A 23418-nucleotide genomic window follows, 5' to 3' on the forward strand; every position below is an offset into this window, starting at 1 on the left:
AACTTGAACTCGTTTTGGATAGATTTAATTATGTGACGAAGAGAGTATGGACTCTCTTTCACTTTTAAATGGCCGACCCTTCCCTTAGACGGAAGTGTGTTTAGGTTTTTGGTAATTTTGCTTAACAAGTTACAGATCTATTTATTTTATATCTCTCCGCCTTTTTAGGCCTCTTCGATTAACTTTCCATTTATTATAAACTTATAAAAAATTAATTTTTATGTTTGTTTATATGCGACCTTTCCTAATAGTAGGCGGTCCTTACTTGGAACCGAAGTTAATTAACATTGAGCCCATCATATCGTATTTAACGTTTTAAGAATTTAATACTTTTTTAATTTTAATGTTTTATGAAAGAATTTCTTTGATAGTCTCGTACTGTTTTCAAAGATGAACTAACGTTTAGTTTTTTAGTCTCCGCAGTTGTTGACGTTCAGAACGTTCAACATGCGCTCTATCGTTACGATAGAGAGAGAGTGTATCACGGTTTCACGTTGCAGTAAGAGTAAACCGATTCTAGCGTTTCGTTCATTCTTTCTTAGCTTAAATGGTTTAAATTCTAAATAAAGGAACTTTTTATTTGGGAAACCTTTCAGTTTTTTCCTTTTAGCAAATAACATGTTTTAACGATATATAATTGGGCTCTTCTCTCAGGTGCTAAGTCAAGAGAGAAGAGAGAGAGAGATAGAGACGGAGGGAGAGAGAGGAGAATAAACGTTTCGTTCAAGCGGGTAACGTTGTTCTCATTTTTTACTCTTCTCCCTAGTCGCTGTAGGGGAAGAAGGTAAAACGTTTCTAGAGTTTTATTCTTGTTCCCAGGCTTTATGCGGTGAGAGATTGTAAACGTAGTTTATTTGATCTAGTGTTTAGTCTCTTTTCCAGCCACTGAATTCGTTTTTTACTCTTCTCCCTAGTCGCTGTAGGGGAAGAAGGTAAAACGTTTTTAGAGTTTTATTCTTGTTCCCAGGCTTTATGCGGTGAGAGATTGTAAACGTAGTTTATTTGATCTAGTGTTTAGTCTCTTTTCCAGCCACTGAATTCTTTATCTTTATTTATGTTTTTCTGTTGCATTGTAAAACTGTTTTCGCAATTACTACCTTTTAATGAAGGATAGGATTGCGTGTTTCAGGTAGAAATCAGTTAAAGTTTCGATTTCAGTGAAATAAGTGCAAACAGAAAATCAAAAGTGATAAAGTGATATGCGCAAAGTGTTACAGTGTTGCGTCCGAGGGTTCGTCTGTTCGTGCCAGTTGTTCACCTAGTCCGGGACCTCTTACAAGCTCCCAAGCCCAGGGGAGAAGTAATGTCGAACGACTTATGGGTTCCACAGGCCTTGATCGACGAACAGACGTTTTTCCCTCCGTGGTTTCGGGCGTATCTACACACGTTGCCGACGTGAGATCGCCCCACCCACACAAAGACGAGAGAGCCCATTTATTCCTCGTCTGCGGAAGAGGTTTCTCGTAGAAACCATGGACCAAATCTTGCAGCTTTTAAGTGCAAGTCGGTCCCTTCCGCGCAAGTCCAACGGCCTAGGTGTAGCCACTGGGTCAGTTCGGACTCGCTGCAGTCATCCGACGACTGCACACCTCCCAAGAGAGGCAAGGTGGTACCGCAACAGGCAGTAGCTCCGTCTGTTGCCGCACCAGCTGTTTTAGACCCTCAGTCACAACGGACAGTAGCTCCGTTTGTTGCCGTTTTTTGTAGACCCTAAGTGGTCTTTACTGCAGTCTATGCAGACTCAGTTAGCTGCGGTTATGCAGGAGTTTCGTGCGGAGAAGGTTTACACTGCTCTCGTTAGCCTACAACCTGCCACGGTTGTGCGCCCAGCTCACGCTGAGGCTGCCTGCTCCCACACTCCGGCTGCGGAGAGCTCCACCTCCGATGCGCAATCGACCCTGCCAGACGCATGTTAACGTTAGCCGACGTGCGGCTCCCTCCGTTAACATGCGTGAGCTACCGCATCAGCAGTGGGAAGGTGGAGTCAAGCTGCCGTGTTTTGACGCGATGCGTTAGTTTCCGCAACCCACGGCAGTCCCTACCACGCACCACCACTCCGCTTTGGTTGTTGCCTGCTCCCACACTCCGACTGCGGAGAAGGTTGACGATGCACCCGTTTGCCTACAACCTGCCACGGTTGTGCGCCCAGCATGGCTGCCTGCTCCCACACTCTTGTTGTGAGAGCTCCTCCACCCATGCGCAGTCGACCCTGCCAGACGCATGCTGACTCCCACAGACACACGGAGCACTCCGTTGCCGTGCGTGAGCTACCACAAGCTGCCGTGTTTTGACACGGTGTGTCAGCCTCCGCAACCCACTGTGGTTACCGCCACTCGCCCGCAGCAGACTAGTCAGTCAGGAGTTGAGGCTTCCCCACACAGCTTTGGTTGTTGCCAGCTCACAGACTGTCAAGCAGTTACATGACGTTGCCTTCTGGTCTGCTACTAATGCACCAGTGCTGTATGTCCTCACGCACCTGTTGTGGTTGACAGTTCAGTTTTTGACAGTTCACAGACTGTCAAGCACTTACATAACGTTGCCTTCTGGTCTGCTGCTTATGCACCAGTGAGACCCTCACTGAGATAACCTAGCTTTTCTCGGACATGGTTCCTGTAGATGAGAAAGTGCTGTTCTCCCTCCTTCTGATATTCCTTTGAGGACTCTGTCATTTGGAGAGGAGCCTTAAGCTGCTTAGCCTCCTATGGACTTTAATTAAAGCATAACAAGGCTTCCAGGGATGGTAAATGGTTCCGCTTCAGTCGCTAACCCCGTCTGTTGCCACACCTGCTCCCATAGACCCTAATGGGCTTTGTTGCAAGACATGCAGTCCAAGCTTGTGTCCTTGATAGAGGATTTTTTACGGAGAAGAACCTTCTAGCCAACAACCTTCCTACCGGTTGGTTGTACGCCCTGTTGACGCTGAGGTATCCTACTCACGTCCGCCAGTTCAGATGGTTCTTCCACCGGTGCGACCCAGTGTGGGTTGCCAGTCGCACGTTGACGTTAAGCGACTCTCGGAGGTGGTTGTGGACGTTCAGTGTGTCACTAGGAAGACGTTCAACAACCAGCAGAGGTGACTTGTTGTGACGCAGTGCGGCAACCTCAGCAACCCGGTAGGGGGTTGACTGCACAACCCAGACAGTCTAGACAGTTTCGGGTTGACGCTGTACTTCCTCGCGTCCCCATGGTTGACAGTTCACAGACTGTGCAGCAGTACCATGATTTTGTGTCCGGCTCCGTCACGCATCCACCAGTGCGACCGGATTCAGCGAGTCAGACGTTGCCCACTCCGTTGCCGTTTCTTCATCAGTTTCGGATGAGGAACCCTCTGATGAGGACGTTGCTGAACAAGACGATCAACCCCCAGCCCTGTTATCCATCCAGAAGATGCTGAAGAAGGAACACTGCCCTGTCAGGCTGTGGATGAGTCTGGTTAGGACACTGTCATCCGTGGTTCAATTTGTGTCACTTGGAAGACTACACCTCCGTCCTCTTCTGTATCATCTAGCTTTTCACTGGAAAAGGACAAGACGCTAGAAGCGGTCTCGATCCCGGTTTCCGGAAAAATAAAGTCTGGTCTGACTTGGTGAAAGGACTTTATCAACCTTTGAAAGGGTCTTCCCCTGACTGTTCAGACTCCCAACCACGTTCTCTTCTCGGACGCATCGGACGTAGGCTGGGGTGCGACATTAGGCGGTAGGGAATGCTCGGGATTATGGAACTCGAGTCAAAGGACAATGCATTTCAACTGCAAGAAGCTTCTGGCAGTACGTCTGACCTGGAAAAGCTTCAGGTCTCTCCTTCAAGGCAAAGTGGTGGAGGTGAACACGGTCAACTCCCTGCTTTGACGTACATCTCCAAGCAAGGAGGGCCTACTCTCTGACATGGTACGAGTTCGCAAGTGACCTCCTCTCCTGTTCAACAGGTCTAGACTTTTCACTAGTAACGAGGTTCATCCAAGGCAACTTGAATGTCATAGCAGATTGTCTCAGTAGGAAGGGACAAATAATTCCAACATATTGGACCCTCCACAAGGATGTATGCAAGAGACTTTGGGCCACCTGGGGCCTGCCAACCATAGATCTCTTCGCAACCTCGATGACCAAGAGGCTCCCAATACTTTGCTCACCTATCCCGGACCCAGCAGTAGTTCATATAGATGCCTTTCTACTAGATTGGTCTCATCTAGATCTATATGCATTCCCTCCGTTCTAGATTGTCAACAAGGTACTGCAGAAGTTCGCCTCTCACGAAGGGACAAAGTTGACGCTAGTTGCTTCCCTCTGGCCCGCGAGAGAATAACTTACCGAGGTACTTCGATGGCTAGTAGACGTTCCCAGAACACTTCCCCTAAGGGTGGACCTGCTACGTCTGCCACGCGTAAAGAAGGTACTCCAAGGCCTCCACGCTCTTCGTCTGACTGCCTTCAGAATATCGAAAGACTCTCGAGAACTAGAGGTTTTTCGAAGGAGGCAACCAGAGCGATTGCTAGAGCAAGGAGAACATCCACCCTTAGAGTCTACCAATAGAAGTGGGAAATCTTCCGAAACTGGTGCAAGTCAGTATCCGTATCCTCAACCAGTACCTCTGTAACTCAAATAGCTGACTTCCTCTTATATCTGAGGAAAGAACGATCTCTTTCAGCTCCCACTATCAAGGGTTACAGAAGCATGTTGGCATCAGTCTTCCGTCACAGAGGCTTAGATCTTTCCTACAATAAAGATCTACGGGACCTCCTTAAGTCTTTTGAGACCACGAAGGAGCGTCGTTTGGTTACACCTGGTTGGAATTTAGACGTGGTTCTAAGATTCCTTATGTCAGACAGGTTCGAACCACTTCAATCAGCCTCCCTGAAAGATCTCACCTTTAAGACTCTTTTCCTGATATGCTTAACCACAGCTAAAAGAGTCAGTGAGATTCATGCCTTCAGCAAGAACATCGGATTCTCATCCGAAACGGCTACATGTTCTACAACTTGGTTTTCTAGCCAAACACGAGCTGCCTTCTCGGCCTTGACCAATATCGTTCGATATTCCAAGCTTATCGTATGGTTGGAAATGAACTAGAAAGATTATTATGTCCTGTAAGAGCTCTTAAGTTCTTTTTTAAAAACCTTTACGAGGCCCGTCTGAAGCTTTATGGTGTTCAGTTAAGAATCCATCTTTGCCTATGTCAGAGAATTCTTTATCCTATTTTATCAGACTGTTAATACGAGAAGCTCATTCCCTTCTGAACGAGGAAGACCAAGCTTGGCTGAAGGTAAGGACACACGAAGTTAGAGCTGTCACAACTTCCGTGGCCTTTAAACAAAATAGATCTCTGCAAAGTATATTCGACGCAACCTATTGGAAAAGCAAATCAGTGTTCGCGTCTTTTATCTTAAGAATGTCCAGTCTCTTTACGAGAACTGCTACACTCTGGGACCATTCGTAGCAACGAGTGCAGTAGTGGTGGGGGCTCCACCACTACAATTCCCTAATTCCAGAACCTTTTTAATCTTTCTCTTGAAATATTTTTGGGTTGTCCGGAAGGCTAAGAAGCCTTTCGCATCCTACTTGATTTGGCGGGTGGTCAAAATCATTTCTTGAGAAGCGCCTAGATTAGAGGTTTTGATGAGGACCTTTAGTATGGGTTGCAACCCTTCATACTTCAGCTCCTAGGAGTCGCTCAGCATCCTATGAGGATCGCGAGGCTCAGTAAGGAAGACGTACGTAAAAAGGCAGAGTAATTGTTCAAGTTGACTTCCTTACCAGGTACTTATTTATTTTATGCTTGTTATTGTGAATAACTGCTAAAATGAAATACGGAATACTTAGCTCATAATAATGTCAACATGTAATGCTGGTCTCTACCCACCCCCCTGGGTGTGAATCAGCTATATGATCATCGGGTAAGTTTAATATTGAAAAATGTTATTTTCCTTAGAAAAATAAATTTTTGAATATACTTACCCGATGATCATAAATTAAAGGACCCACCCTTCCTCCCCAATAGAGACCCAGTGGACAGAGGAGAAAATTGGTTCTTGTTGACATCGAGTACTTGAGTACCTACTTGACAGATGGCGCTGTTGATGTACACCCCCACCTGTATAGCGATCGCTGGCGTATTCCGCCCGTAGGTTTTTTCTGTCGGGCAGCAGAGCTGACAGCTATATGATCATCGGGTAAGTATATTCAAAAATTTATTTTACTAAGGAAAATAACATTTTTCATTAGTAAAATAAATTTTTGAATATACTTACCCGGTGATCATAAATTAAAGGACCCTCCCTTCCTCCCCAATAGAGACCCAGTGGGCAGAGGAGAAAATTGGTTCTGTGTTGACATGGAGTACTTGAGTACCTGCTCGACAGATGGCGCTGTTGATGTACACCCCCACCTGTATAGCGATCGCTGGCGTATTTTGTCCTTAGGTTTTTCTGTCGGGCAGCAGAGCTGACAGCTATATGATCACCGGGTAAGTATATTCAAAAATTTATTTTACTAATGAAAATAACATTTTACTTTTTAAGCAATTCTACCTAAGAGTTTTGTACAGTTTATTGGTATAATGAATTAGTTAACAGAAGGAATGTTGACAACCATCCATTTTTTTTTATCTTCAGTTTGGCACTTTAGTTCTAGCAACAGGCAAAGCATGTAGGGTTATTCATATACTTTGTGGGGGGGGGAAATCAGGTTTGTTCAAGTAATCAAGTGAAGCATGCATGCTTTTCAAGTCTATACAGGGATGTTAGTTCTGAATTGGGACTACTAGGGGAACCTGTCATTGGTTTAGATTTAAGGTAGTTTATGTTGAGAAACATCAGGGAACAGGTATATACTGTATCTAATTTCTTTTGCTTCCTGTAGATGGTGTAGTTGCCCCCATGAGTTCTGGTAAACATTAAGGCAAGCTATGGAGATATTAGGCAATTACACTGTTATTAATATATAGGTAATTCATACTGCAGTAAAAAGAAACACCATTGCCTTATAGCTACTTTACTTAGACGGCTGCTTTTCCGGCCCCATACAGCAGGGGAACCCCACTCTCTACAGGACCTCCACTATCGTTTTACCCTGTTCGTTCAGAGTACTTAACGTTTCATATCACGTATTGTTCATTTACTCTTGAATCGTCACTTTTATATGACTCGTGAAATAAGGAAGTCTTCAGTTTCCTTTAGAAAGCTTTAATGTCTTCAATCATTTGGATGTCTCGCTGGAGCTTATTATAACACAAGACTTCCTTTGCATCATGCAGTTGCTACAATGTGCAGTTGCCAGATGGTTCCATAGCTTGTACCGATATTCATGGTGCTAGTACAGTGGTAACGTGTTTGCCTCGCATTCGCGTGGCAAGAGATCGATCCCCGCCTAGGGCCGTGAGTTTAAGCTGTTTACTGGGGAGGCTACTGCTGTGGTAGGGCACCACAGTGGGGGGTTGGGCTTGCCCGGCTGACATTCTGGTGAGCATCTATTCTGATGGAACTGAAACTAAAACCAGACACCTTTAACCTTTAACTTTATTAGAAATTCCATCTAATTTATTGCCGAAACTGAATTACACCTATCACACTTCATTTAATTTGGGGGAATTTTCATCCAAATTCATCATATCTAAGAAGGAAGTCAAGTGAAAACTCAAATAGCATTGAATAATTAAAGAACTCTTTCACGTTGAAGAATTAAATGCACTTAGTTTAATGTTTTGCTTTTCAGTTTGACAAAAGATGAAAGATTACAACCCATACTGACATATTTGATAAGGCATGTTCGGCCACCAGAGGAACAGCGGCAGATTAAGCTGAACCTTAAACATGCGGAATTACGGAAAGTAAGAATCATATCTTTGCATTTATTAATTAATTAGTTTTAAACTGTTTTGTATTAACCATTTCACATTTATTTCTCCTAAGATGTGTCTGAAGCAGAATTTTGTCCTTATAATACAACCCTTAACAATGTTTAGCGTTGTCCCACGCTACTGTTTTTATTATGTGATATGCATAGTGATTTGGAGATATTTTAGAATTGTGAATGCCAAATGGAGATAAAGATATCATAATGGGATTTTCTATTTTTTTTTCAGAAGTTGATTTCGGGAGAAATGGAGGCATCTCCGTCAGAAGAAAGGTTTAAACTTCAAGCTGCTATCATGGATGCAAGATCCAGTGTCTCCTCTGAAGTGAAAGAAATTCAACAACTTTGTAAGATGATAGAAGTTGAAATAAGAATACTTGAATAGCTATTAAAAAAATATTTTGATAAAATTATCAATATTGTCTTAATCAGTTTAGAGAAACTAGAATATATATTGGCTGTAAGTTAATAGATTCATCCTTTCGCAGCACAAAAGAAAGAAGAATATCAACATCAAGAAGTAGATTGCACTCGAAGATTGATGCTATTGAAAGTGGTCGAAAAGGAACGAGAGAAAGAAATTCAACGCTGTAATTCATGGGACACGGAGCTCAAGCTCTTGTATGATGGTCTTTTCACAAAGAAAAGTAGAACTACATCAGGGATTGACCCTAATGCCATGGTACCTTTTCAATTCTTGTTTTAGATATGATCTAGAATATGTTATAATTCTTAGACAGTTTGAGTTATCAAGATAAAGATATTAAATGGCTCAAATATTCTTTTAATTTTTTTTTATATTTGCGCGTATACAAACCTTTTGTCCTTTTAAAATAAGGAACGTCTTCAGTAGAGTGGGAATGGCCGTTGAAATTGTTAATGAGGTTGTTAATGACAGGGTTTGAGCACTGGCGAGTAGCCCCGCCCATCCGTTTGTCTAAGACTCTTCTATTTTGTTTTCTGCCTCTATGAATACAGACATTCTGTACTGTTGTGGTCTATCCAAGACTGTTTAATCTTTTTCTTATATTCTTTAGTTTGACCACTTGATATTATCTTTGTGTCAGTAATGAAATGAAGCATGAATGCAAGTATGTGTTGGACACTACATCTGTTTATAACTAAATTAGCAACACATCCACATGATTCAGGGGCATCATTGTTTGCAATTATCCTCCTTTTACTGACAGTAGACTGTGACAACCTGTAAAACAGGGTTTTTCCTTGAGGAGCGGGAAACTTTTCTTTGGTGTTATTCTTGGCAAGCCCACAAATTTGCGGTACACAGGTGGGACCGAGGATCATGTTCCTGTACAGGACCGTGTCCACTTTCTTTTTGCATGTGTTGGAAGAGCTTGGATGCTGTCCTTCATCTTTCCTACCTCGACGGAGGGCTTTTCTCCCTTCTATGAATAGAGTACTGCTTTATCCCTTGTTGAGAAGAAGGCCGACAGTTTTGGTGGAGCAACCCGTGTAGTTTCTCCCCATAAAAGAGTTGTGTTGACGATGGTCACCGAGACCTCGACTTCTCTGATTCTGGAGCCTGAGAAGAAAGTTGGTAAGTGGAATAAGTGAAATGTTCCTCCTCCTCCTCAATGAGTCTAGGAAAAGGAGCTATCTATGATAAATGAGTGGGCAGGGCTTTCCCCTCTCACTAATTGTCATAACCTACTACATGTTAACAATTCATTGGCCATTCTAGAGGAGCTGAAAACATATCCCTATTTTAAAGGACTAAGATTTGCATAGCTAGGTAAATACAAGTTACTTAAAAAATTTTATATTGATGTTATGTATAAGTTTATAAATGCCTGAATTGAAATTTGAAAACTATTAAGTTATATTATACAATTAATTATTTACAGAGAGCACTGCAAAGCAACTTAATAAGTATAGGAAGTTTGCGACATTCTATTAATAGTGGGCAGATCGTCTCTCAAGACTCCTTTCATAAAGAAAAGGTAAGAGATAATAGTGGCTTATGCGTGACATTTTTTTAATGGAACTAAAAAGCCTTTAGCAGTTCAAAGACCAGATATTTTCTTAGAATCAGATCAATAGTGTACAGGACTAAGGAGAATTTGCTACTGTTATATTTCAAGCTCCAATGGTTTGAAATTTGAATCACGCTAAGTAAAAGAATTTTTATGAACATCAGTAGTTAACTTCTTGATGATAAGTGGTAAGGTTTATATTAACATTTAATAGGTTGCTACATTATTTTAGGAAAATTATGAATTAATTCTCTTTTAGAGTTGTGGGTGAATATTTTGTTGACAGATATGAGGACATTATAATTATTTCACAGGTTCATGTGTGGCACAATATAGGAGAAACTGTTGAAGAATGGGGTCCAAGGAATCTTATGCTATGTCTACTCGGAGAAGTGAGAGAAGGCAATCGTAATTTGCAGTCTCTCATTCAGCGGGTTGATTTAGTGAAAGATGCACACGATTTAAGGTACTTCATTGTGGTTAATATTGTTATTGAGAGGAGTTAAATCCTTTTTATTTTATTGGTGATGGTGTATAAAATTAAAGTTAAAATATGATTTTAACAAGACTTGATTTTTGCTTTGACTAAAAAAGGGCAAGTACTATTGATTTCCATTTTATAAAATAAAAGAAATTTGTTCGAACATGAACAAACTGGAGTACTTCAATGGGAGTATGATTTCGTTTAGTTGGAATTTGGTTATTAAAATTTATAGCACTGTGTCAGTAATTACTGGCGAGTGCCAGAGAAGCCCCACCCCTTGTCAGCACAATGAGTAACCATTTTGATCTCAACTGGAGAGTATTGTAGTATGGACCTAGTCTCTGCACTAGACTGTTTATTAACAGAATTTATTGCTCTCTTCCGAGATTGATTGCAAATGTGTATGTTGGATTCAAGAGTAGGCATGTGGTCCTACCCTGGTAAATCTGGTTAAAATTGGTACTAGTTTTTTGGGCCAGAAAGAATTGGATCCCCATTTTTTGTGCCTATCCTACAGAGAGCGTGACTATTATCAGTAAATTTCCTGTGACAAGTGTATCTACCTTGTGGTTTTTCAGCTATTGCTGAGGCTTAAAACATAACTCCCAATATACCTGAGGGATTACTGTGTACCAGTTCCAAGTTCTTTACTATGGACTGGCTACCACACCCTAGGTATTCACTCATCTATTCACTGTTATCTCACCTTGGCTAATGCCAACGGCATTCGTCTGCTATGACACCAGGATAAATGGCTGATCCTGTTATCTTAGACACAACTGCTTCAACACTTAGACAAATTCCTCACCTTTTGCTATGATCTGGGAATCTTAATAAATTAGGAGAGGTCCAGTCTCATGCTCAAGTAGAGGATGGAGTACTTGGAAATGCAGATAGACACGGCAGCAGGAAGAGTCTTTGTATCAGACAACCGCGTCAGCAGACTTGGAAAAGTAGTGCAACCTTTCCTCTCGTAGGAAGAACTACTGGCTTGACAATGGCAACATCTACTAGGACATCTCTCATCTTTGGAGAAGTTTATTCTTCATGGGTATCTTCATTTATAGTCTCTTTATTGGTGTCTGAAGAGATACTGGTCAGCTTCCAACAATCCCCCTCACCAGCTTGTTCCAATGAAACAAGATGTACGGGGCAATCTAGCATGGAGGCTAGTAGACAAGAACCTCATCAATGGAACTCCTCTGGAGTACCCTCTGGAAATGGTGCTGTTTATGAATGCGTTTAAGGAAGGATGGGGCGCATACCTGAGGAACACCTAGGGTTGTGGGTCCAAAGAATGGAAAGTGAATGTGTGCCGGCACGCCTGCTTGATAGGTAGCATTGATAAGCAACAACATGACTGTAGTGGCATTCATCAACAAGAACGGAGGTGCTGTTTAACAGCACCTTTGCAAGTTGGCGAGGCAAGTGCACACTTAGGCGCTTGGCAATGCAGTAAAGCTGATGGAAAGATGCATTTTAGCAAAGAAGAATTTAATCGCCAACAAGCCCTGTATGTGGTAGGAGCAGCATGGTCCCTTCATCTTCTAGCGGTAAAGAAACTGACTTTGTGGGGTTGTCCGTCCATCGACATACTGTATTTGCCACACAGCTCGACAGATCATGGTCTTCTGTTCTCTAGTTCTAGACCTGTCAGTGGCCCTAGAGCATGCCCTCCAGCATCCGTGGAGCAAAGTAGATGTCTATGCTTTTCTGCCATTCTGCCTGATTTAAAGGAAAATGAACAGGGCGCTGACTGCCCCAAATCTCAGAGTAATCTTGGTAACTCCCAAATGGTACCCACTTACCTGTTGATGCTCCTCATAGAGGTACACTGAGAACTACCACTATGACCCATCCAGCCTCGCTAACCCCAGATGTATAGATACTACAACTCAGTGATGATCCTGTCACTTCACTGGTGAAGACTTCAATATATATCTCCTCCGAGCGAAATGTTTTTTGGTGAAATACTGCACTGGAGATGTCAGGATAGTTGCATTGATCTTTGGCTCACATATGCCAAGCAAAGTGGAGCATCTTTTACAATTGGTATTGTAGAAGGGGTATGTCTCTAGTTGGAGCCTTTGCAACTGATAGCAGATTTCCTTGCCTACCTTCGCTGGGAGAAGGTCCTCTAAGTCTCAGTGGTAAAAAGCTATCACTTAGCTGTGAGCCACTTCAGACATCATATCTTTCTAGGATATACAGTAGGTTCTTCCGTGACTGTCGGTCTTTTGACAGAAACCTAGCTTATCACCAGAGAATCCTCTCTCAGGCCTGTAAGGTGTGGTCCAAGTGTTCAGTCATCCTGGGATTTTAATCTACCCACCTTGGTTACAGGGACTTCTTCCTAAGTATAAGTTTCCTACGCAAGATATTCGTGTTGGAACAAATCACAAATTTGAAAGTAATTTGTAATATATTTAAATATATAAACCCGAGTCCTTTAAGTTATACTTCCCACCTCAACCACCGCAAGTACAAGGTTAAAGTCAAAGTTGCTACATGGCGTGCTGGTAATGATATGCGGCTTCACCATTCGCCAATAACTACCAGCACCTTGTTATGAATTTTAATTGCCAAGTTGCAGCCATGCTGGAATTATACTTCTATTAACCCTGGATAGGTACGCTCCTCGGACACCCCTTTAAGGGTATACTCGGTCGCGCGCGACCCCGACGCAAAAAAAAAATTCTTGAAAAATCTGTTTTTGCAGTAACCTCCTTTTTTTTTTTTTTGCCAAAAAAAAATTCAATTAAAGCTTAAAACTACTGTAAAGATAAATACTACTCATCTGTAGAAAAACTATTTATTATAAATATTTTAAAAAATTAAGTAGAAAAAAAAGACCTTACATAAAAATTCATAAAAAAAAAATTTATACATATATACACAAATCCTTTTAGGAATTGATTCTTGAATGTTTAGGACACATCTTGATGTATTTTGGATGAAGTCGGACCCATGGAGGTGAAGATCTGAAATGAGAAAAAAAGGGTAACCTTTTTTGGCCAAAAATATGTGTCCAAATTTCATGAATTTTTTTGGGTACCCAAATGAAATAGGAAGTGGCTAATTTTTTTAGGGAATAAACATATGTTATCCTAATATAGAAATATGTAAAAAAAATCTTCAGTATTTTGTAAATTACATTTATATCAGGGGCCATATCTAAAGGTCATTTTTTGAGTACTTAGAAATTTCGTAAAAAAATACATATATTTAATATACAGTATAATATGATATTTATGCAGGTAGAAATATACCAAAATATCACAAATTCTATAGGGAACAAGAATATATATAGATAGGGCAACTTACGCTTCGGATATGTCCATAAAATGGCCGCCAACCAAACTGACTCAGACTCCCTAATCCGCCACCTGAAATGTAGGAAGGGTATGTCAATTTCAAGGTGTTATTTACTAATCTAATTATTGTATGGTGGGTTGCTGGATGATTGTCGATTATTTTACGACTATAAAATTAGAATTCTGACCCAAAAAAAATTTTTTGAAGGGAAATAAAATCGAAAAAAAAAAATTGTAAAACAATATAATATTTTAGCTAAAAAAATTTGATGATATTCAATCAAAAAAGAAGTAAACAAAATTTTCCGACAAATAAACATCTAAATGAATCATTACTCTGTGATAGTTCCTTAGTACGTAGTAATTTTGAAAGAAATGGGAAAAAACGAAAAAGTGACAATCGCAGGAAAATCGAACACATACCTATATATACGCCATATCTGGCTAAAAATAAAGATAGGCATGGGTAGCCAGATCATCTAGAAACACTTTCCAACACTATAAAAATATAAGTTTTGCGACACTACTTGCCAATTCCTTACGGTAACATGACGAAGCAAAAAAAATGCAAAACAAATAAAAAGGGGCACTCGATGAAAAATGGCAACGAGGTAATGGTGGGCATTTCAGAAAAAAAAAAATTTCAACCACGTGCTAGGCAAACCATCAAGGCACATTTTCCGACAAATAAACATCTAAATGAATCATTACTCTGTGATATTTCCTTAGTACGTAGTAATTTTGAAAGAAATGGGAAAAAACGAAAAAATGGCAATCACAGGAAAATCGAACACATACCTATATATACGCCATATCTGGCTAAAAAAAAGATAGGCATGGGTAGTCAGATCATCTAGAAACACTTTCCAACACTATAAAAATATAAGTTTTGCGACACTACTTGCCAATTCCTTACGGTAACATGACTAAGCAAAAAAATGCAAAACAAATAAAAAGGGGCACTCGCGGAAAAATGGCCAACATTCTAATATACGGCATCTCAGATAAAAAAGAAAGACATGCACATAGTAGCCCAACCATCAAGACACACTTTCCAACAAATAAACATGAAAAAAAATTAATACTATAGGGCAATTCCTTACTACGTAGTAAATTTTTACAAATATTGAAAAAAAAACAGAAATTGGCAACCGCAGGAAAATACGCCATATACCAATATCTACGGCGTATCTGGCAAAAACAAAGTCATGCATGGGTAGCTAGATCATCTATACACACTTTCTAATGCTATAAAAATAAAAGTTTTGCGATACTATTTGCTAATTTCTCACGGAAAAATGACTTAGCCAAGAAATGAAAAAAACTGAAAAAGGGGCACTCGCGGAAAAATGGCCAACATTCTAATATACGGCATCTCAGATAAAAAAAAAGACATGCACGTGTTAGCCCAACCATCAAGGCACACTTTCTAACAAATAAACATGAAAAAAAAATCAATAATATATGGCAATTCCTTACTATGTAGTAAATTTTTACAAATATTGAAAAAAAAACAAATTGGCAACCGCAGGAAAATACCCCACATACCAATATCTACGGCGTATCTGACAAAAAAAAAGTCACGCATGGGTAGCCAGATCATCTAGACACACTTTCCAACACTAAAAAAGCAAAAGTTTTGCGACACTATTTGGCAATTTCTTACGGAAAAATGACTTGGCCAAAAAATGAAAAAGGGGCACTCGCGGTAAAATGGTCCTCGTGGTGATGAACGACATTTCAACTAAAAAAAAAATCATGCACATGATAGCCAAACCATCCACCAAGACTTTCCACAACTGATAACCTATACAAGTTGCACCATTCTACGACAATTTCATAATACGTAATAACTTTGATAATTATGCAACTTACCTTAGAAGGGTAAACTCGGTCGCACTCGACCCCGACGCGTCTCAGAAATCTGGGAAGGAGTACAGATACAGTGAGGCACATCTGGACACTACTAGAGCGTGTAGGCGAGACACCGACTGCAGGTCGATCACCCACAAATTCAGTCACGGGGGTGAGTCACGTGAGAAAAACCTCTTTTGTTTTGACGCTCGGAGTCGCGGACGACCCACCGTACCGTTCCAGGGTTAAAGTTCTGTCTTGCATAATTAGGAGAAATACATTGCTTCTAAAATTTGTGATATTTTATCCATACCTCTGATGTCTTAATGATTTCTGCTGATAATAGACCTGCAATTAATTTTCTGTGTCCTGACTAGTTGCTAACCTATTTAACAATATAATAATTGATTTTGAATGGCTTATATCAGCCATAATAGTTTATTCTCACATTTTTAAATTACTTGTTACTTTTACAAAGTTAAATAATCAGCTTTGATCAGTGTTGTCATTCTGTACTTATTTGAGTTGAAATTGAATGTGGACTGGTTTTGTTGCATGGTTATTTTTTATTTACTAGTCAATGGAAAGCTGTGTGTTAGTTTAAGAAGTAGAAACAATCCACTTTGTACAATAAGAAAATATTTAGGCCTACAGTTATTCTTCTGCAGATTCTCTTTTGATTTCAACTGCAGTGCTTTCTACCTTTTATGCTTTGTTTGTTTATTTAGATTCTTTTCTACTTCAGTGTTCAACTCCTTAACTTTACCTCTCTCCAGTTCTTACCTGCAATTTGGGAACTTATTCTTATGATGAGCTCAATGACCTTAGATGTCAGGATGCCAGAAAACCTCAAATCAATCAATTGTCATGATAATTCTTTAGGGATGGCCACTCACCAATGCCGTCTATGCTGCCTGCACCTTATATTTGGCACTCGCTTCACTATTCACATAGAGTGGTTGTTATAAAGTTATTTTCATGACAGAATATTCAATTGACTTGGGTTTTCTCCAGAAAGGATTTGTATGTCATACAAAGGATGCCTCAGACGCAAAATATTTTAGATTGATATTCCAGTTATTCAACATCCTTAATTTCACATTACCTGGACCTTAACAAATGAGAATTGGAATACAGTACATTATTTTACATCATTTGTAATTGAAAGGATTAAAGATGATATATTTATCATAAATAGTCAGAATCTAAAAAAACACAGTTTAGAAAGTGAAATGTTAAGGAAAGGCTAGAGTAATGCACAGTACAGTGCAGTATTGTTGAAAGTATTTGTCTCTTTTTTTTTCAGGTTAAAATGTGAAAAAGATGGATCATTCATTGATGAAATGAACCCCGGAGGTGTGATTGAGTCTGTATCTGAGCTTTTAGGTCAGATGAGTGCAGCCCATGTTAAGTTGTTCGTAGAAGCTCACCATGTTAATGAAGCGGTTGCATCTCTAAGTCGTGCCCTGAACACCTTAAAGAATAACATAGATACAGTTGCTAAGGTAGTATTGTTTAAGTATGCTTGAAAGGTTTGGACACAATTTAGTCTTATGTTAGGTAAACGTACAGTATGTAAAAGGTTAACCACCTATTATCCTCAGCCTGATATACCAGCAAGGGCTTCAGTTTGTATTCACTAGCAACATAATCCTAGAGAAACAAAATAAGTCTCCTTGTATAATCTTCTACTTCTAGCTACAATACTTCTGAAATTTTGAGGCAATAAAATGTTCAATTATTATGAAGACTACAATTTATTTTTATTTTTATTTCACAGAGAACATATGATGATGAAAATATTGCTTCATCCATCATAGAACTCATCAAAGAAAATATATCACTTGCTGGTGAACGCGCAGCTCTGAACATGACGCACACCATAATTGCATCTTTAAGAGAACGTGCCGAAGTTGCAGAGAGAGCCAGAGATGTGTTGAGGTCAAAATATGCCAAGATTGTCAGTTTTAACAAGGAAGTTGTAAGTATGGTATCACTCTCATATACATTATTTCAAGTTGCACATATTTTATGATCATCATTTACATTCAGATCTTCCCAGACAGTACCATCCTGTTAGTAATACTAAGCATGTAGTTAATTCTAATATTCATGCCTTCTCCATCATGAGGCTCAATACTTCACAGTATTCTAGAAGTTTTATTCCAGCTGTGACCAAGTTGTGGAATGATCTTCCTAATTGGGTAATTGAATCGGTAGAACTTCAAAAGTTCCGACTTGCAGCAAATGTTTTATGTTGAACAAGCTAACATAAGTCTTTTTATAGTTCATATATAACATATGTTTTGATGTTGTTACTGTTTTTAAAATATTTTATTGTTGATTTTTTCTCATCGTTTATTTATTTCCTTATTTCCTTTCCTCACTGGGATGTTTTTCCCTATTGGAGCCCCTGGGCTTATAGAATCTTGCTTTTCCAACTAGGGTTGTAGCTTAGCTAATGATAATGATAATAATAATAATAATAATTTGTTTATGACTTGATTGCCTTTTTTAGGTAAACATAGTGCTTTTAATATTTTTTCCAGAAACTCGGTGTTGAAAGCATTCATTGTCTAGCCATTAGTGTTAAAGATGGCCAAGAGAATATAGATAATCAACTTGAGATTGTTAGATCTGATGTCAGTGATGCTTTGGAAGTCATGGTCTATCCAACGCCAGTGTTATCAGATGTACTGAAGAATGAATGCGTGGCATTTACGTCAGTCCCTCTGGGTTATCTTTTAACAACGAATGTTGACCAGTAAGTAGGATCTAATATTTTTGTTTTGCGAATGAAAGTAAATTGAAACGGTAAATTATTTACGTCAGTCCCTCTGGGTTATCTTTTAACGACGAATGTTGACCAGTAAGTAGGATCTAATATTTTTGTTTTGCGAATGAAAGTAAATTGAAACGGTAAATTATTTACGTCAGTCCCTCTGGGTTATCTTTTAACGACGAATGTTGACCAGTAAGTAGGATCTAATATTTTTATTTTGCGAATGAAAGTAAATTGAAACGGTAAATTATTTACATAAGTCCCTCTGGGTTATCTTTTAACTACGAATGTTGACCAGTAAGTAGGATCTAATATTTTTGTTTTGCAAATGGAAGTAAAATGAAATGGTAAATTATTTTTACTGTAAAGCAAAATTAATGATGAAAATAGAAAAATAAACCATATTGTGGTGTTGGTATTTAATTTTTTATTTGAATAAATGTGTTTATACAAGATTGTAAACCCATTTTTTAAATATTAAACTTAGCCGGTGAATATATAATAGCTGACGTCTCCGACGGCTCGACAGATTCCAAAAACTCGCGAGCGATCGCTGTGAAGGTTGCGGGTGTGCCCACCAGCGCCGACTATCGGCCAGATACCGCATATACATGTAAACAGCTCCAGTTCTTCTCTGTCGGTTTCATCGACAAGTTGATTCCACTCGCTTTATGACCTCGAGTTTTCTACTGAATTGGTGAAGTACTTGGTTTTGGTTTTATTGCTTTCGCCGTGTTGGATTATTCAATACTATCTTCAAAAGAAATGCTTTTGAAAGGAGAGGAAAAGTGTTTTGCCCTTGCTTTTTTATCTCTGGTTTTTCCATAGAGTAAAGATGGCCGACCCTTCCCTCAGTGTACGGAAGTGTGTTTAAGGCTTTTAGTAATTATTTTATCACGTTATAAATTATTGTTGATAATTATAGATTTTCCTCTATATATTTTATATCTCACCCGCCTTTATTAGGCCTCTTCGATTAGCTTTCCATTTATACTAAACATCAAGATAAATTTTATGTTTTGTTTATATGCGGCCTTTACCTATTCCTCCCCTAGTCCGAGATGTAGGCGGTCCTAACTTGGAAACCGAAGTTAAACAACGTTGAGCCCATTCAACTTTTATTTTCGTTAAGTTTAAATCATTTGCTCTGTAAGAGTTATGAAATGAATATTTTTTAGAAAATATTTTAAGAAATATATTCTTTGAATAGTCTTCGTGCTGTTTTTTTTTCAAAGATGAACTAACGTTTGGTTTATTTATGCTACGCAGTTTGCGCTCTATCGTTACGATAGAGAAAGAGAGAATCACGGTTTCACTTTGCAGAAAGAGTAAATCGATTTTGACGTTTTGTTCATTCTTCTTTCAAACTGAAGTGTTTTAAATACTAATTTAAAGGAACTTGTTAATTTTCAATTTCTTAGTCCTTTCAGTTTTTTCCTTTGGTCAAATAACCTGTTTATTGACGAAGGGTGAGTGGGCAATTCTCTTGTGTGTGACAAGAGAGAGAGAGAGAGACGGAGAGAGAGAGAGAAAGAGAGAACGATCCGATCTTTATTCTCGTCCCAAGTAAGGAGTTTGGGAGCGAGTAACGTTGTTCTCGATTCAGTTTTTTTTTTTTACTCTCGTCCCAAGTCTCTGTACGGGGAGAGAGGATAAAACGTTTTTAGTTTTTATTCTCGTCCCAAGGCACTGTACGGTGAGAGATTGAAAACGTAGTCTTTAGTGAACTAGTGTTTAGTCTCCTCCCCAGTCACTGATCCTTTTTAACTTTATATATTTCCGTTTTATTCGATACAGTGAACCCTCGCTACTTCGCGGTTCGACAATCGCGGATTCACCACTTCGCGGGGTTTTCCCATAACCCATATATATATACATATCGCGGATTTTCCGGAAAATTCGAAAATACCGCGAAATCTGAAGATAACCAAATACGATATTTTGTTACCTGTAATTCCATTAATACTGTAATTAGTAATATCTGCTCTTACTGATTGTTCATTGCATTACATATGATATATAATTCAGCACAGAAAGAAATAAAACACGAAAAGAGAATGTGATCATACGATAATTCAGTACGTAGTAAAATTAAATCGAACATGAAACGCAAATCAGATGCAGTCATACCATATTAGAATGGTGTGTACTGTAATGGATGTGCTTCTTTTCCATGAATCTTTTGTATGTATACGTACGTAGTACAGTACTGCATCCAATAATATTCTTTGTTGCAAAAATCACATTTCGAATAAGTACTGTAAGCGTACGAGAGAGAGAAAGAGAGAGAGAGAGAGAGAGAGAGAGAGAGAGAGGCGTAAAATAGCGTACGTACGTAAATTTTTATTATTATTGTTATTATTATTATTATTGTTGTTGTTGTTAATAAAATTATTATTGTTATTATTATTAATCATTATTATTATTATTATTACTGTACAGTATTATTATCATTATTTATTATTATTACGGTACTGTATTGTACTTAATCTACGTACGTTCAGTATGCGCGGGGGCATCTTCTATGAGTAACCAACGCGCCATAGTACTAAGACGGGTTGTGATTGGTTCAAGCGCTGATAGATGACGAATCAAAACTCAAGTTTTGTTATCTAGCCTGTGATTGGTGTTTTGCCCGCATCTTCTACCCGCAGCATCAAAGTTCTCGCGGGGCTGCATCGTTCACTTTCTCTTTCCGCGTATTGCTGAGTAGACGTTCTTAACTTTGTGAAGTTTAATCTGTGCTGTGTGCGACTGTTTTAAGTTGAACTTTTTGTTGAACTTTCTGTTACAATGGCTCCCAAGCGTTCTGCTTCTAGTAAGGCTGGTAGTGAGCCTAAACGCCACCGAAGAATGATGACGATAGCTGAGAAGGTTACGCTTCTCGACATGTTAAAAGATGGTAGAAGTTACGCGGCCGCCGGCCGCCATTTTGGCATCAACGAATCCACCGTTCGCTACATCAAGAAGGACGAGGCGAACATTAGAAAGACTGCTGCAATCACCTTTAGCAGATCAGCGAAGCGAGTCGTTACAACGTGTAATAAAACGATCGTACGCATGGAAGGTGCTTTAGCTGTGTGGATTGCCGACTGCCGGAAGAAGAACATAGCGTTGGATACGAACACCATCCAAACAAAGGCTTTGAGCTTGTATGAGAATTTTGCTGCAAAGGAACCTAAAGAGGACGACGGCAACCATGCTGAAGATGATGATGATGCAGATGATCCTCAACCAGGGACATCCACTGATTCCCAGCCTCAGAAACGTTTTTCCGCAAGCAAAGGATGGTTCGCGAAGTTTCAGAAACGCTTCGCCCTGAAAAGCGTTTCCCTGCATGGGGAGTCTGCTTCCGCTGACACTGCCGCTGCTGAAACTTACGTGAACCAGACTTTCAAGAACATTATCGCTGAAGGTGGATACAAGCCGGAACAAGTCTTTAATATGGATGAAACCGGCTTGTTTTGGAAGAGAATGCCGTCGCGAACTTTCCTGTTCAAAGAGGAAGCCAAAGCCTCTGGCTTTAAGGCATTCAAGGATCGCGTTACCCTCGTGATGTGTGGCAATGCTGCTGGATTTTTGTTAAAGCCGGGGCTTATTTATAAGTCGAAAAATCCTCGCGCTTTGAAAAACAAAAATAAGAATCTCCTTCCCGTGTACTGGATGCATAATCAAAAAGCATGGATTACGAAGATGCTGACCTCCAACTGGTTCCACCAGTGTTTCATCCCGCAAGTCCATGAATATCTCTTAGAGAAGGGCTTGCCATTCAAGATCCTTCTCCTTATGGATAACGCTGGTGGACACGCAACTGACCTGTCGCGTGAGGGCGTTCAGGTTGAGTTCCTGCCACCCAACACCACGTCATTAATTCAACCAATGGACCAGGGGGTTATCAGGGCGTTCAAGGCCCTCTACACGAAGAATACCTTGGCGGACCTCGTTGCGTGTGTGGATGCTGCCCAAGATGACGAGGATGAAGACTTCAACTTGAAGGCGTACTGGCGGCAGTACACCATAGCCACGTGCCTGCAGAATATTCAAAAGGCACTTCAAGAGATGAAACCTGCAACCGTAAATGCGAGCTGGAAGAAGCTGTGGCCCGATATTGTTTACGACGACAAGGGATTTACTCCGTCGGAAATCCAACACTCTGCAATACGGAAATCTGTGCAGTTGGCTGCCATAATTGGGGGTGACGGGTTTGGCGACATGACGACTGAAGACGTCGACGAGTTGTTGGACTGCCATTCCCAGCCCCTAACTGACGCAGACCTGGAAGACCTGACGAAATCGGCAAGTGAGGAAGAGAGTGAGGGTACCCAGGAAGAGACCCAAGAAAATGTCGAAGAAACGGGCTTAACATTAGAACGGCTCGCCAAGTTCTGCAACCATATGAAGGAGGCGAAAGAAATGTTGCAAGAGTGGGACGAGGATATGGTTCGCTCGATGCAATTCTGCAACAAGGTTGATGACATCACGACTCCCTACAGGATGCTCTTGGATCGAAAAAAGAAGCAGCGGCAACAACTTCCGATCACAATGTTTTTTCAGCCTCGCAAAAAAGAGCCAGTTCCTCCTGCTAGTACGCCTTCGGAAGAAATTGAAGAAGTTGAAGAGGTGTCCCAGGAAAAGACACCTCCGTCTGAAGAGACGTAAAATACTATCATTGACTGCACAGTAGAACACATCATCAGCTTCATCATCATCATTTCTACTGTGCAGCAAATTCATCGCCATCGTCATTCAAGTTTTTCTTGAACTTCTTTCGTGGTGAGTACAGTAACAATCTTTATTTTTTACTTTAACCTGTTTTATAGTTTAGTAATGTACGTACTGTATGCATTAAGTTAAAGGGAAGGTTTTAAAAGTCTACATGTTGTAACCTATCATATTTTTTTTGTTTAAAATTTACATTTACGTACGTAAAACAATCTCTCTCTCTCTCTCTCTCTCTCTCTCTCTCTCTCTCTCTCTCTCTCTCTCTCTCTCTCTCTCTCTCTCTCTCTCTCTCAAATTGTTTTCCTGCTTTGCTACGTACAAGTACTGTATAATTTATATTTGTAAGGTAACATATTTTGTAAATGCTTTTACTGTAAATACTGTATGTACTGTATCATTATTTATCACTATCATCATGCGT

At 39.9% G+C, this 23418-nt stretch overlaps 1 protein-coding gene across 1 annotated transcript in view; it reads left to right on the forward strand.

The window, feature by feature from the left end:
- Positions 1–6448: 6448 nt before the first annotated feature.
- LOC137651089 (uncharacterized) overlaps positions 6449–23418 on the forward strand; it is a 50992-nt gene continuing 34022 nt past the window's right edge. The window contains exons 1-9 of the mRNA XM_068384226.1: positions 6449–6459; positions 7707–7821; positions 8077–8194; positions 8336–8529; positions 9713–9808; positions 10156–10307; positions 16800–16998; positions 17274–17474; positions 18043–18257. Coding sequence (XP_068240327.1) covers positions 6449–6459; positions 7707–7821; positions 8077–8194; positions 8336–8529; positions 9713–9808; positions 10156–10307; positions 16800–16998; positions 17274–17474; positions 18043–18257 — 1301 coding nt within the window. The remainder of the gene's footprint in view (positions 6460–7706; positions 7822–8076; positions 8195–8335; positions 8530–9712; positions 9809–10155; positions 10308–16799; positions 16999–17273; positions 17475–18042; positions 18258–23418) is intronic.

The sequence above is a fragment of the Palaemon carinicauda genome, chromosome 12 (assembly GCF_036898095.1).
Source record: "Palaemon carinicauda isolate YSFRI2023 chromosome 12, ASM3689809v2, whole genome shotgun sequence".
In the NCBI taxonomy this organism is placed as follows: domain Eukaryota; kingdom Metazoa; phylum Arthropoda; class Malacostraca; order Decapoda; family Palaemonidae; genus Palaemon; species Palaemon carinicauda.